Raw genomic sequence first — 14,956 nt, forward strand, 5'->3', positions numbered from 1 at the left:
TCTTCATCCTGTTTGAACACACAAGTCTATTTTTCTTCTTTTTACTAACTGTCAACCCACAGGTCGGTTGTGCAAGCGGGGGGTACAGAAGCAGAAAGCTTATTGTTAGAGTGTTTTGTTCCCATGGACGATAGCTTATGTTCAAATGGGCAATAGCCAAGCAGTAATTTTCCAGCCAGCATACAGGTTATTAAAAATATTTGGAGTAACTAAATTTTACCTAAAAACTTTCTCTCCTAATACCTGTATTTAACTTGTTATTAACAATTATGTTCAGTTATACAAATTTCATCATACCGAGTTATCTTCCTTACTGACAAATTTTATAAGACATCACGTGAACTTATTTGACCTCTAGTAATCCCAGGTAGAATAAAAGTATTATAGTTAATTCTGATATCTCTAAAGACATGTCTGTTTTAACTAAACCATCAAACTTAAGCTAGCTTTTATATTGATATTTTCCCAGATCGCATGAACCTGATTCTTTTGGGTTAGGTTCTATTCTATTTCTGAGAATTTAATTTATATAAGCATTTATTTTTCTCTAAGCCAATTACATAGAGCTCTTTTACAAATTAATTTTGGGATACCATCTGGAGGTAGAAAATATCGCACAATACACACACAGACAAATGAACATAGAGAGATGCAAATAGAGACCTTATAGCTTCTATTCTAAAAATCTAACCATGAGATGGGTATGATATTGTAAAACTCACTAGTTTATTAAAGAAGTTGGATCTCTTCAAATGACCTTTCAACCTTTTGTTGTCCTTCTGATAAGAATTTATCAGGTAAGAATTTTTACCTGTCTAAATTTTCTCTTTCAAAGAGATGACCTAGATAAGTTATCATTTACATCTCAAAGACACAAGGAAAGACTGCAAGTTCCTCCAGAAAGGACTTTGGTTTCCTGAGGCCATTATTTACAAGGCTTTTGAGATGAATAGGGGAGGTTTTGGGATTGCTAAAAAGGATTGGTGGATTTTGAATTGTTTCTGGAGCCATACTTCTAGTTCTGTAAAGACTAGATTTGTAAAACAAAAACAGCTGTTTTTAATTCCTCACAAAATTTTGTTCCTGCCTAAATGACATGAGAGGACTGACACACCCATCCACCTATGTTGGAATGTTTTTATTTCTCTCTGAGTTTAGGGGAAGCCTAATAAAAATCCTATCAGGCTTTGAATATCAGCTTCCAATTTGGCCAAATTTCTGATCATAGAATTATTAAATTCTTTTAAATAATTTGTAAGGTTTCAGCCAGGACAAACAGTAAATGTTTCTGGAAGTTTTAAGCAGTCCATGGACTTAAAAGGTGTCTTCAAAGAGCATGCAAAAGATATTTTCACAAGACCTAAAGTCACTTCCAATGATAGTCAAAAGGAGGGACTGACAACCTGCATGTCTTGAGCAGGCAGAAAGCCAAACCAAGTTTTTAGGATGTAAAATGAGAGTAGCAAAAAGGAAATAGCTATCCTTGGGAGAGAAAGGATCAATAACCAATTTTTCTAGATTTGGAAAGAAAGGGACAATGTGAAATTTTATTTTCTTCTCTAAACTGTGCTCAGGAAGTATTCATTTACAAAAACTTTTGAGGATTTTCTCTGGGTTTAAGAAATTCTTCAACGATGACCTTTGGTTCAGCCTTTGACCAGGGGGTGAAAAATACCTGAGATTTGTCTGCAACCTTGGGTGATTTAAAAACAAACAAACAAAACCTGTTTAATAGTGTCTTCAGAGTAGAAAGGCAATTTAGAGGATTATTAAAGTTAGTACAGTCATGCACCATATAACAACATTTGGGTCAACAACTGACGGCATATATAATGATGGTATATCATATAGCCTAGATGTGTCATAGGCTATATACCATCTAGGTTTGTGTAAGTACATTCTATGATATTTGTACATTGACAAATCGCCTAACAATGCATTTCTCAGACTATATACCCGTTGTTAAGCAGTGCATGAACATTTACACATGGAGTAACAGACCGTCCAAATATAGGAAGCAAAAATTGACAGGATTGAGGGAGAAACAGACATTTCCAAGCTTATAGAAAGACTTCAATACCTCATTTTCAAAAATAAAACAACCAAACAGAAGATAAATAAGGAAACAGACTTAAACAACACAATAACAAGACCAACAGATATTTATAGAACACTGTACTTAATAACAACAGAATACACGTCTCAAGTATACATGGGACATTCTCCAGAAGAGACTATATGTTAGGAAACATATTAAGTCTCAATAGATTTAAAAAGGTGGATATCATACTAAGTTTCTTCTATGACCACAACAGGTTGAAGTTAGAAATCAGTTACAGAAGGAAAACTTGAAAATCCACAAATGTGTGGAAATTAAACAATATACTCTTAAACAAACAATAGATCAAAGAAGAAATCAAAAGAAATTAGAAAATACTTGTAGATGAATGAAAACACAATATACCCAAATCATAGGATGCAGTGAAAAAGTGTTATGAGTGGAATTTATAGTTAAATGATATGAAAAATTGGGAAAATATGCCAGTCAGATGAAGCCAGACTTAGTTTAAAATACCGTATTTATTTTTCCACAAAAATTAGACTATGAAAACAAATCACCACTGTTTTATTGTTAGAAACAATTTCTACATGCCTTCCTTTGGTAAATGTCTATTAAGCACATGAAGTGTGCCCAAGCTTAAAGAACACACTTAGATGTGTTTCAGAGCTAAAGTCATACTATGTGCCTACAGCTGCCATGCCCTTCTTCAGGTACAGAGGCCACTCTTGCTCTTAAAGACCATAAAGGACGCACATGTGTAAGAAGTGTTGTTCAGCAGCCTCAGTGGTGCACCAAGCTGACCAGCAAAAAGATGTCATGATGCCCAGGATGCTCAAAGCACCTGGCACCATATAGGCTAACAAGACAGCCCACTGGCATCACATTTGTACCTACCTCAGACTCTCGCTCTCCATGAAATCAGGAGGTATGAGAAATCACAGAAGCTTCTCATCCTCAACAACTTTCTCAGAAGTTGCTTAACTGGTAGCCTGACCTGTGCTTCCAGATTGGGGCCATTGGAGTTTTCTTTACAGGAGGCCCCTGAGGCCTATCTACCGGTTGCCCTGCTTCAAGACACCAACCTCTGTTATCCATGCTAGAAGAGTCACATTCCTGCCCGGGAACTGCAGCTGTTGTGGAGATTCTGTGGGACAAGCATTTGGCTTATGGGCCCAGGATGTTTATCCTCTTATGGGGATGTAGATTTCGGATTTTGCTTTTCCCAAGGACATTACTAAAACATATGATGCAAATGGAAAATTAAGAACTGAAACCCTCACCTCCATTTTAAATATAATATATGGATATAAAGCTTAATGCAGGGAATAAGGGTTAGCAATTGAAATTGATGGCAACTTAGTGATTTCTGTTGCATACTTACGTCTAGATTTCATCCTTTCACTACAATCTTCTATACTTGTTTTCCTATATCTTGTGACTATGTCTTCTGCTCTGTTCTAATAATTTTGATATGAAAATAAATTATACAAAAGACTGCTTTGTCTCATCACTGCACTTGATTTCACCTCACCTACTGCTGAAGTATTTATAGGTATAGCCATGCCCAAACCACTGATGAAAAGTTAAGTTTCCCTTACGTATATGAAAAGGCTTCTAAGAATTGATCGCAATCTCCAAAATCCTTGTTAAAATTCTCTACTGACCCAGATGAGTTCTCAAGCTCTGGCCTAAGTCATCCACTACTTGAGTTTTGTTTGTTTGTTTTGTTTTTTTTAGGTCCTAACACACCTGTGGTGAAGGTGAAACCTCATGCTTTTTGCCCATGATTAGGGCCAAATCAGCTGCTAATTTGAGTTCTTTCTCATGGAGTTCACCATGATGTGATTCTATTACTCAAGAAAACAGAGGTTGCAGTTCCTGTGTTAAAAGGCATTGTGGGTCTCACCTGAAATCATCCCCGGTATAACAAAAATAGAACTTAGGGCAGCAGTGGCATTATATGGTAAAAGCAGTTAAAGGGTGTGTGCTGTTAGTACTATCCTGAAGTGTGACTTCCCTCTAGAATATTTATACATCTGGTGTATAACTTCTACCCTGGACTGTAAAAGAGAACCCAAGTAACAGTACCCCAGATTAATTCTGGCTTAATTTTTTAACACCTACAGCACCCTAGGTATTTGTAGGTGGTCTCCCATCCAAGTAGTAACCAGGCGCAACCCTGCTTAGCTTACAAGATCAGAAGAGATCGGGCATGTTCAGGGTGGCATAGCCATAGACAGTTCTGGCTTCTAAAAGCTATCAGAGAGAAACTGGGAGGAAGGTAGAGTGATAAAAAGGGGGTCTTTTTCTGTCTTTGTGGAAAAGCAATTTCCTGGTAACTGGACACTTAGAAATGTTTTGGGCTAAGTTACATGCGCTGGTTAACAGGGTCTGAGGCTTCGAAAATTTCAGAAATGGCGTCAGAAAAACTGATGTCACTATATAGTGCAAGGAACCCCCAACTACTCATCACATGAGGGTTGAATTTCTCTTAGGCCTATTTTTTAAATTAGGAACTATTCTCTTGCTTCAAGCTCTTTTAAGAAACAGACCTATATTTTTATTTTTAATAATATTAATAATGATAGTTAACTCTATTGCTCACTCTGTGCTAGGCATTGTTTTAAGTGACTGAAAAGAATAACTCAGAAAATGCCTCCAAAAAGAATTTCAGTAATTACCATCATTACTTGCCTTTCACAAATGAGGAAACTAGAACATAAATGAGAATTGACTTCCCCAAGGTCACATCGCCATAAAGGAGGGGAAAGGGAGTAAATACCCAAGTAGTTAATAAGCTACTTGGCAAATTCAGAATCTGGGTCTTATTGAGGTTCCAAATTTACTTTTATAATTTTTAAAATAACTGTTTTGAGGTATAGTTCATATTATACATATTTTTGGTATATTTTCATATGAATATATATGTAGTTTTGTAAACACCACCACAATCTAGATATAGAACATTCCATCGTAGTCACACATGCCCCTGTTCTCCTACCCAATTAATCCTTACTCCCACTGCTAGGCAACCAATGGTCTCCTTCCTGTCCCTCTAGATTGGATAACTTTCCTAGAATTCCATATAAATGGAAGGATACAGCTCTGCTCTCTCGTGTCTTCTTTTGCCCAGCATAATCTTCCTGAGATTTATCAATGCTGTTACATGCATTAGTAGTTCCTTCCTTTTTACTGCTGAGTGGTATTCCATTAAGTAATATCACAGTTTATACATTTATCTGTTGATGGACATTTTGGTTCTTTCCACTTGGGACTATTATGAATAAAATTCTATGAACACTTGGAAATTCTTTAAACATTATTTTATTAATTTTTTTTTGGTACAACTGTTTCTCTGGGAGTAAATAACTAGAATTGTTGGTTGTAGAACTATCGAATGGGTTTGTAATATATTATAGTTTTCATTTGCACTTCCTTGATGACTAACGCTTTGGAATCTTTTCTAGTTTTTGGCCACCTTATTTCCAACCTTTCCAACTTACTGGCCATCAATCTTTAGTGAAATGCCTATTTTAATCTATTTCCTATTTTTCCCACTTTAACTGGGTTGTTTGTACTATTACAGCATACATATTGTGGATGCAAGTCCTTTGTCAGATATACCTATGAGACATTCTTTCCCAATTTGTGATTTTTTTCATTTTGATAACAAAACCTTAAAAAGCAGACACTTTTTAAAAATCAAATTCCAACTTATTTTGCTTTTGTTTCATGTTTTGCATTACATCTTAATCTGTTTAGGGCATCTCTCCTGTGTTTTCTTTGGTATTGTTAGATTTGATTTCTGGCTCCAAGTTTTTCCATATTCTTTGCATTCATGTCCAATTCCCGGTACTCCAATGTACTCTAATGTTTCTCTGATGTACTCTAAGGCTCGATTTCTGGCTGAAATTTTTCCCACATTTATCACATTTATAGGGTTTCTCCCCTGTGTGAATTCTTTGATGTACACTGAGGTTTGATTTCTGGCTGAAAGATACTCCACAGTGGTCACAATTATAGGGTTTCTCTCCTGTGTGAGTTCTCTGATGTTTTATTAGGAGCGAATTGTGGCTGAAAGCTTTTCCACATTCATTACATTCATAGGGTTTCTCTCCCGTGTGAGTACTCTGATGTCCTCTGAGATTTGATTTCTGCCTGAAAGTTTTTCCACATTCATCACATTTATAAGGTTTTTCCCCAGTGTGATTTCTGTGATGGACTCTAAGGTTTGCTTTCTGTCTGAAAGCTTCTCCACAATGATTACATTTATAGGGTTTCTCCCCTGTGTGGATTCTATAATGTACTCGGAGTTGTGATTTCTGACCAAAAGCTTTCCCGCACTGATTACACATATAGGGCTTTTCCCCTGTGTGAATTCTAAGATGTTTTCTTAGACCTGAATTCACTTTGAAAGCCTTCCCACATTTATCACATTTATATGGTCTTTCCCCGCTGTGAGTTTTCTGATGATTACATAGACCTGACATATGGCTGAAAGATTTCCCACATACATTACATTCAAAGAGTTTCTCCCCTGTGTGAGCTATTTGATGTACTATAAGGATTGACTTATAGCCAAAAGATTTTCCACATTCATTGCATTCAAATGGTTTCTCCCCTGTGTGAGTTCTCTGATGTATTCTTAGGCCGTACTTTGTAGTGAAAGCTTTCTCACACACATCACATTTATAGGGTTTCTCTCCTGTGTGGGTACTCTGATGTCTTCTTAGGCCTGATTTGTCACTGAAAGCTTTCCCACATTCATGACATTCATAGCGTTTCTCCCCCGTGTGACTTTTCTGAGGCTGTGTCAGGCGTGAATTCATGAAGAAAGATTTTCCACATTCATTACCCTCATAGGATTTCACTGTTATGTGAGTTCTCTGACGTATGCTGAAAGTTGACTGGTAATCCAATGTCTCTGTACATGTGTCATAACCAGAGGATCTGTCTGTGGTGTGAGTTCTCTGAAGCACTGAGAGGGCTGAATTATGGCTGAAATTCTTTCCATATTCAATGGGTTTTACCCCTATATGAATTTTCTGATGTTCTCTAATACGGGATTCTTGGCTGAAAGATTTCCCTCCTGTGTCACTTCTTTGAGTGATTCTACTGAAATTATTTCTGTTGTCAGTACATTCATATCCATTAAACTCATAGTGATTCTTCTCTGGATGATTGCTCTGAGAGACTATAAGTGTTAATTTATCGCATTTCTTTTCTCCACATTTATTATGTTGATAAGATTTCACTTTTAGGTCAGTGTTATTAGATGTAATGAGGACGGTCTTTTCAAAGAAAGCTTTCCCACATTCATTATATTCAAAAGCTTGCTGCAAAGTCTGAACTGTCTTATGCTGAGTAACTTCTTCTGTATGACCAAAGTCTTTTACATTTTTATTGTAAATAAAAGATTTCTCTTCATTATTATTTCTGCTATCCTTAATACTGAGGAGCCATTTCTCATCTACATTAAGCTCCTGAGCCTTCTTTCTTAAATACTGACAATGTGGGGTTAATGAACTGAGATGCAAGTGAGTAGGCCCTATAGCGTCAAATTTACGTGGCATTATTCTTGCAGGAAAAATGTTTACTTCCAGATTACATGGTTTTCCTGAAATTTCTTGCTCTGTAATCAATGACTTTTTGAACAAAACTTGCCACAAATGTTTTCCCTGGTTTTCTGGTCTCTTCTCTGAGAGTTCATCAAGTTGGGATTCTTCTAAAAATGAGAAAATAAAAAAATGCAATATTTAATACATTTCTTGTAGAATGGGACTTATACATATGCTTCATTATATATTTGACGCTTGGGTTTTTGGCTCTGTTTCCCAACAATTAAGTAATTCCAAGTGTGTATTCTTTTTTTGTTAAAAAAAAAAAAAAAAACTTTTTGTGATAGAAAAAGAGAGGAAACTAGAAAAGAATATACATACGTATATGGCATCTTAAGTTATAATTTTTCAAAACTGGGTAGAGAAGAGGGTATAAAGAAAAGGAATAATTGAGAGTGGAGGATATATTTAAGAGAGTTGGCTCCTGAGAAAAGCAGCAGCAGAGAATGGGATGAACTCAACAAGAATTATGGCACTAAGTAGATTTTTAAAAAATCAATGGAAAATGGCTTTCATTGGATTTGTCTGAGATAGAGTTTGCATTGGGGAACAGTACCAGAGTCGAGATCTTAGCCAAATACAGATTACAATGGTAGGATAATTATTTGTTTATGTGATTCCAGTTGGAGCTCCATTTTTTCCATTCTACATGTCAACACTAAAATAAATTTATAATGGCACTAAGTTTCTTCTGTTGAAAGAAATAATTGGCCACCTTTTAACATATGTTTCACAGAAACATATATTTATCAGTGGAACTGAACAAACTGATGAGAGCTAAAGTAATTTTTCCACCAGTATTGGAGTCACCACTATATCCTGATTCTGGCCTCGGTATTACATCACGGCTGTTCAATAAGGAATCTCTCTTGACCATCAAATCTTACCTTTCCACTTTTCAGTTTGCTCACTCATTTCCCCAATACCAATCTTGCCTCTGTTCAATCCTTAATTCTATTTTTCACCTACTTTATATCCGTCTAGTTTTTAAAGACTGTGAGACTGTGAGAACTTTAAGGATCACATTTCAAATTGGCTCTAGAAATTTTGCAAGTGTCTTTCATATTTATTTACCATAAATTTCTTATGCATAGTTGACTGCTATTGCCTTGCTGCTACCCACACTCCATGCAAAAAATGTCTAGCCTATGCTAAAAATATTTTAAAGGCTTTGAATACACTGCCCTAAGTACTAAAAGATGAAAGATTTAAGTGATATGATTCAGGAAAAAAAAGTTTTATACTAACTACGTGCTCATTACATGTTTTAGCTATCATTCTATAGTCCATAGTATTTTATGATGCTCTAATCTTGACAAGATATTAGTCCCCATTAAATGATTCATTTCCAGTAATAACTTTATACTCACATTCTTTTCCTAAGTTATCTGCTATTCTAGTTTAGAATCTAGATGCCTCATCAGGCAGGGCAAAACTATTTTCCAAATCTTAATTAAAAAAATACAAAGGGTTCTAATTATCTTCTCATGAATTTAAGCAACATTTCTTTTAAAATCTGAAAGAAGTTACTGCCTGAATCATTCATTTTAACAAGGGATACATGGAGTGCACCCAAATATGTGACTCATGAGTTTTAAAGTAATTACCATCACTAAAATCAGGAGGTATCCTAAAATTGACAGCAAGTCTATAGTTAAATGGGCAGTACTTTCTCTTCTTTGGTTGTACCTAAAATAATACCTCACCTTTTAATCAACAGCACCTTATATAAAATATATTTTATGCAGCTTTGCTCACCTTTCCAAAATAAAACTCTCACTGATATTCTTTGCACATGTCTGTAACATAAATTAAGTCAGTGGTCCATAAAAAGCAGTATGCCTCAGAATACTTAGAGCTCTTTCACTGAACACAAGGGCTCAGAGGGCTCAGATCCAATGCCGATCTACACCAGATGATTCAAAAGCCCCTGAAATCTGACTTGGGCATTTGCATTTATGAATAGTGTTTTTTGAGTGAATCAATATGAAATACCTCTATCTGGCTTTGGAATCAATCTACAATGTTATTAAATACATACCAGAGTAAGGAAGAATAAAACAGAGATTCGAGTTGAGGAAAGGTATTCATTCACAGAGTCTGGCACAGAGTCTTTCTTTTGACACACTCAAGTGCGTTGAGTTTACAAAAGAAAGAGATGAAGTATAGGTAAAGTATTCTGAGAGTATATCACAGAAGTAGGAATATCAGCCAAAACTTAATGTGAGTAATAGTGCTTACTTTCTTTTTTCTAGATGAGGTTAGCTATTTTAATTATTTTTATTCCTAAAACCACCTTTAGGCTTTACAATTTTTACCATTATAGTTTTATCTTTATTCTGTCTTTTGCTTTGCTTAGTTTTCTTTAAAACTTTAATTTTTAAAACAAGTGTATAACACTAAAATTTTTCCTTTATACACTGCTTTATCTATAGTTCAAAGGTTCTAATAAATGTTTTTCATTTAAAAAAAAATTTCTGGATATTGTACAATATTGATTTACTCTGATAAAATAGGTTTTTAAAAGATATTTATTCATTAGTGATTTTAAGATAGAGGGATTTTAACTTTTCTTATACTGTCTGCAAGTTATATGTTATTGAACAATAATATCTCTACTTTATGGAATTTATTGATGCTTGCCTAAAATAGTTTTACATTTTGTCAATGTTTCAAGGTCATTTAAAAGGTTTATTTTTTGTTTTCAGAAGAGTTTTGAAATACACTTAACAGATTCATTTCATAAAATATGCTATTTATATTACCAGAGGTTGGTAAACTTTTTATGTAAAAGGTTAGAGACAATGTTTTTGGCTTTGCTGGTCATGCAGTCTCTACTGCAGCTACTTAACTCTGCTTTGTAGTATGACTACATAAACAAACTGATATGGCTGTGTTCCAATAAATGTTTCTTTACCAAAACAAGCAGCAGGCAGGATGTGACCTAAGGGTCATACTTTGCTGCTGAGCACTATTCTAGAGTCCACTGGCTCTGGTATAAAATCAGAAGGTCTATAATATCGAATGTGTTTCTATTTCTCCTTAGGATTGTTGCAGCTTTTTGTTTTATGATTCTTTATGACTATTTGGTACATTAATATTCAAAGCTTTTATATATCCTTTAAAAATGATTTTCTTTAGCATTATCAAAATGTCCTTTTTGAGTTGAAGTGAACCTTAAGTACTAGTTACATAAATAAACATTGAGTTATTTTTATGTTTATTGGCTTAACAGTTCATGGCTATATTTTGAACTTTCTAAATTATTTTTAAGTGTATCTCTGATACAATCTGATAGCCATTTTCCTTTAATAGGTGAATTTAATCCATTTACATTAGTTGATATGGGAGGTATGTTTGTTTTCCTCTATGTTATGTAGTATGTTTATATAGCTTTTGTGCTTAAAAGAGTTAACACAGCAAGCCTGAAACTGCTACCCTTAGAAAGTCTGCTTGCAAGATTAGCCCTGGGTTGGCATCTGAGAACTTAGATTTTGAGATGGTTCTCCAGAACCTAGTACCTAATGAACTTCCCTGGTTGATATTTCACACATGTTATCACAATTCATTGCTGGGGGTCTTGGAAGCTTACACCTGATTTCTTCTGGACTTTGTCTCATGCACCTTTTTTCTTTGCTGATTTTACTTTGTATCATTTCACTATATAAATCTTAGCTATGAGTATGACTATATGCTGAGTCCTCCTAGAGAATCCAGGAAACTGGTCGTGGTCCTGGGGACCCTTGATATAGCTTCACAGGAAACTTTTCCAGTAACAGGTCTGTTTTCTTTGCTCTGTTAAACATATTTAACTTCTAACAATTAGGAAGGTTGCAGTTTGCTCGTATAGTTGTCCTTTCTAATTACATTATATAATTCCTTAATCATCTGTTTATTTAGATGGTATCAATTAATTCGTTATTATATAATGATAAAATCAATAGTTCCTTTCTCTCTTCTGATCTGTTTACTCCCAATTTTAGTTGCTTTACTGACCTGTCTTAGTTTTTATCTTTTTATTGTTAAATATTCATGTTAGTTTCTTGCTTCAAATGGTATACTTAACTCCTATCATTCAAAGATGAGAATATCAACATGCTTACAATACATTTTGTCAGCTGTCCACCTTCCACATTAGACCGACTATTTCTAAAATTTCAAATGTAAAGCCCTCTAAAAGGAGAGTGCTGGAAAACATTTCAAATTGCTCACTTCTAGGTGATCAGTTTCATAGGGTATATAAATAGGTAGGTATAAGCTGGAGGGAGAAAGACAATGAGGTGGTTAAGGAGGTTCCAAGACTGGTTTAGCAGTAAAATGTACCAAATAAGATATCTGACAGCTTCATGATCAGAAGCTAAACATAATGATAAGATATCTAAGGGCTTTGAGAGACTCCCTCATTTTCCTGGGCTAGGAGTGGGAAGGTTCAGAGGGAGGTACGGGGAATTCACATCATTCCAGGAGGGAGGGATAGAAGGTGTACAAAGAAACCCTACTGCCCATATAAACTCTTGACCTCAACTTTTCAGGGCACTCAATTCTCTATTGAGCTGCCTGACTGGGCTTCTCCCAAGTGTACTATGACTAATAAATCTCTTCTACTTGCTACTCTTTGCCTGCTATCTTTCTTCTCCGAGTATTCGACCTCCATGCAAATCTTTCATGGGGGATCCAAGGACTGAGACCCAGCATCACACATTGTAGGCATCTAAGACCCAGTAACTACTCAGATATAATTTTCTTGGAGGCCTTCTACCAGTATTTAATAACTTACCTGGGGAGCTTCTGCTTAGAAATTCTTTCTCTAATAACCATAGAGCTTCTCCTTGTTCTAACATGAAGATCAGTTCTGGTTTTGTAAAGCAGTACCCTGTAAATGGGAAATAATTTAGAACAAGTGAGCTGCATATGAAGGAAGGTACAGTTTCAGAAGGTACAGCTTCAGAAGCAGCACATTTCTGAATGTGAAGGAAGGTACAGCTTCAGAAGCAGCACATTGAGGCTGCTCACTAGAAAATTGGAGGCGGGAGAGGAAATGACCAAAAAAAAAAATTTTTTTCTTACACTCAAAATAGATCACTCTCCTTAAACCCCCAAATCACAAGCCTACATAACATTAAATTCTAAATTGGTCAATTTCTTTGTTTTGAACAAGAGATTTCATAAGGACTTCAAAACCTGATAATAGAATAAAAGGAAATGATTTACCCCTCCATATCAGATGTTTAAAAAACCCATATAAACTATATAAAGTGGTTTTTATACTTTAGACAACAGGCACTGCAGACTGGGATACCTGAGAATAGGAAAGCAAATGAGGTGAGCCCTATGATTATCACATCTTACTGCTGAGTTTCCAACCCACAGCAAAACAGCTTGGCTGACTCAATAAAATGAGGCAACAGAACTGAATTTTAAAAAAGCCATGGCAACTAGAATTTGTAGAATAAATACCAGAGAAGAGAGAAGTACTGATACAGAGTCTTGGAGACCTGAGAAATGTTTCCTGAGTATTAACTTATATAAGCATGTAAGAAAAACAATGGAGGTTGGGGGAAAAACCTGTAAAAAGAGAAGGCTGAAAAATCACCAAGCACAGACAGAGGTAGGAAATTTCTGTTCCCACCAGCCAGGGAGAAAAAACTCCTAATGCACGGCCATTTGGGGAGAATACCAGAAAGGTATTTATTGCCTTAGTAAAGGAGCCAAATTAGTCCGAGAGTAAAGTGGGCTCAGTCTCCAACATAACAAAGCTTAAAGTAAATCTTGAAAGGATCAGGTAAATTCCAAATAACTACATTTCAGAAAGGGCCCCCAAAGGTTTAAAATATGGCAAGACTAGCACATAACTATAAAATTCATAACATATAGCACTCAATAAAAAATTGCTAGGAATGAATACAAGCAGGGATATATAATTCATCAAAGAGAAAAATCAATCCATAGCAACAGAGTAAGAAATGACACATAAAATTAATAATCAAGACCATTAAAACAGTTAATATACTCCATAAGTCAAGAGAAAGAGAAACATGAACATGATGAAAAAAAAGGGAATTTATTTAAAAAAGTTCCAAAATTAAAATCTAAATATAAAAAATATCTGAAATGAGAAAACAAATAAAAAAATAAACAACAACAAAAAACTGGATAGGATTAATAAAAGTATAGATATCACATGAAGAAAGATAAATGACATAAGACAAATTGATGACTTTAAGGAATTAACTGTGATAAGTTAAAACTGTAAAGAAAAAAGCCGCAGCAAATAAAGACTGGAATATAATAAGCAGAATTATCTGAGACCTATGGGATAATATCAAATTATCTAACACATGTATAATATGCACTTCAGAAGGAAAAAAAAAAAAACTTTTGAAGAAATATGAGCAAATGTTCAAACTTCGATGAAGTATATAAATCTTTAGATCCAAGAAACTAAATGAATGTCAAGGAGAAGAAATGAAGGAAACCACATCAAGTTACATTACAATTAAATTGCTAAAAACCACTGATCAAGAGAACATCTTAAGTAGACAGAGAAAGACTTAATAATGTACAGAACAAATTTAGGAATGAATGCCTACTCTGGTCAGAAATTTTATAAGCCACAGGACAATGTAGTGACAATTTTAAAGTACTGAAAGAAAAAAATAGTCAACCTAGAGGTCTAACTTAGCAATATAAAACATTTTGTGACAAAAGCTAAGTTTATCATCAACTGATATGTATTACAGGAAAAGTTAAAAGAAACTCTTTAGACAGAAGAAAAATACTATCAGGTGGCAATGGATTTACATGTAGAAATAAAGAACATAACCCGGAAACTTCAGTATAAAAATAAAATACTTTTCTCATTTTCAGAACTTTTTTAAAAAAATGGTAAATTATCTTTTAAAATAACAGCAATATACTGTGAGATTTATAGTATAAGATGACACCACCACAAAAGATGGAAGGTAAAAATGAAAAGTTATTAAAAATTCTTATGATACATATGAAGTATGGAGGTTCCTCAAAAAACTAAGAATTGATCTATCATATGATCCAGCAATCCCTCTATTGGGTATTTACTCCAAAGACTTGAAAACCCATATCTGAAAAGATATTTGCGTATCAGTGTTCATAGCAGTGTTATTCACAGTGGCCAGGACAAAGTGTCCTACGATAGATGACTGGCTAAAGAAGCTATGGTACATATATACATGGAATATTTCTCAGCCATAAGAAGAGATGAAATACTGCCATTTGCAACAACATGGATGGACCTTGA

At 34.8% G+C, this 14,956-nt stretch overlaps 1 protein-coding gene across 1 annotated transcript in view; it reads right to left on the bottom strand.

The window, feature by feature from the left end:
- Positions 1 to 5,370: 5,370 nt before the first annotated feature.
- LOC102892491 (zinc finger protein 782) overlaps positions 5,371 to 14,956 on the bottom strand; it is a 28,010-nt gene continuing 18,424 nt past the window's right edge. Inside the window, exons 7-8 of the mRNA XM_006906884.3 lie at positions 12,458 to 12,553; positions 5,371 to 7,787 (exon numbers count right to left, since the gene is read on the bottom strand). Coding sequence (XP_006906946.3) covers positions 5,899 to 7,787; positions 12,458 to 12,553 — 1,985 coding nt within the window. The 3' untranslated portion in view covers positions 5,371 to 5,898. The remainder of the gene's footprint in view (positions 7,788 to 12,457; positions 12,554 to 14,956) is intronic.

Source organism: Pteropus alecto, unplaced genomic scaffold (genome assembly GCF_000325575.1).
Source record: "Pteropus alecto unplaced genomic scaffold, ASM32557v1 scaffold382, whole genome shotgun sequence".
NCBI lineage: Eukaryota > Metazoa > Chordata > Mammalia > Chiroptera > Pteropodidae > Pteropus > Pteropus alecto.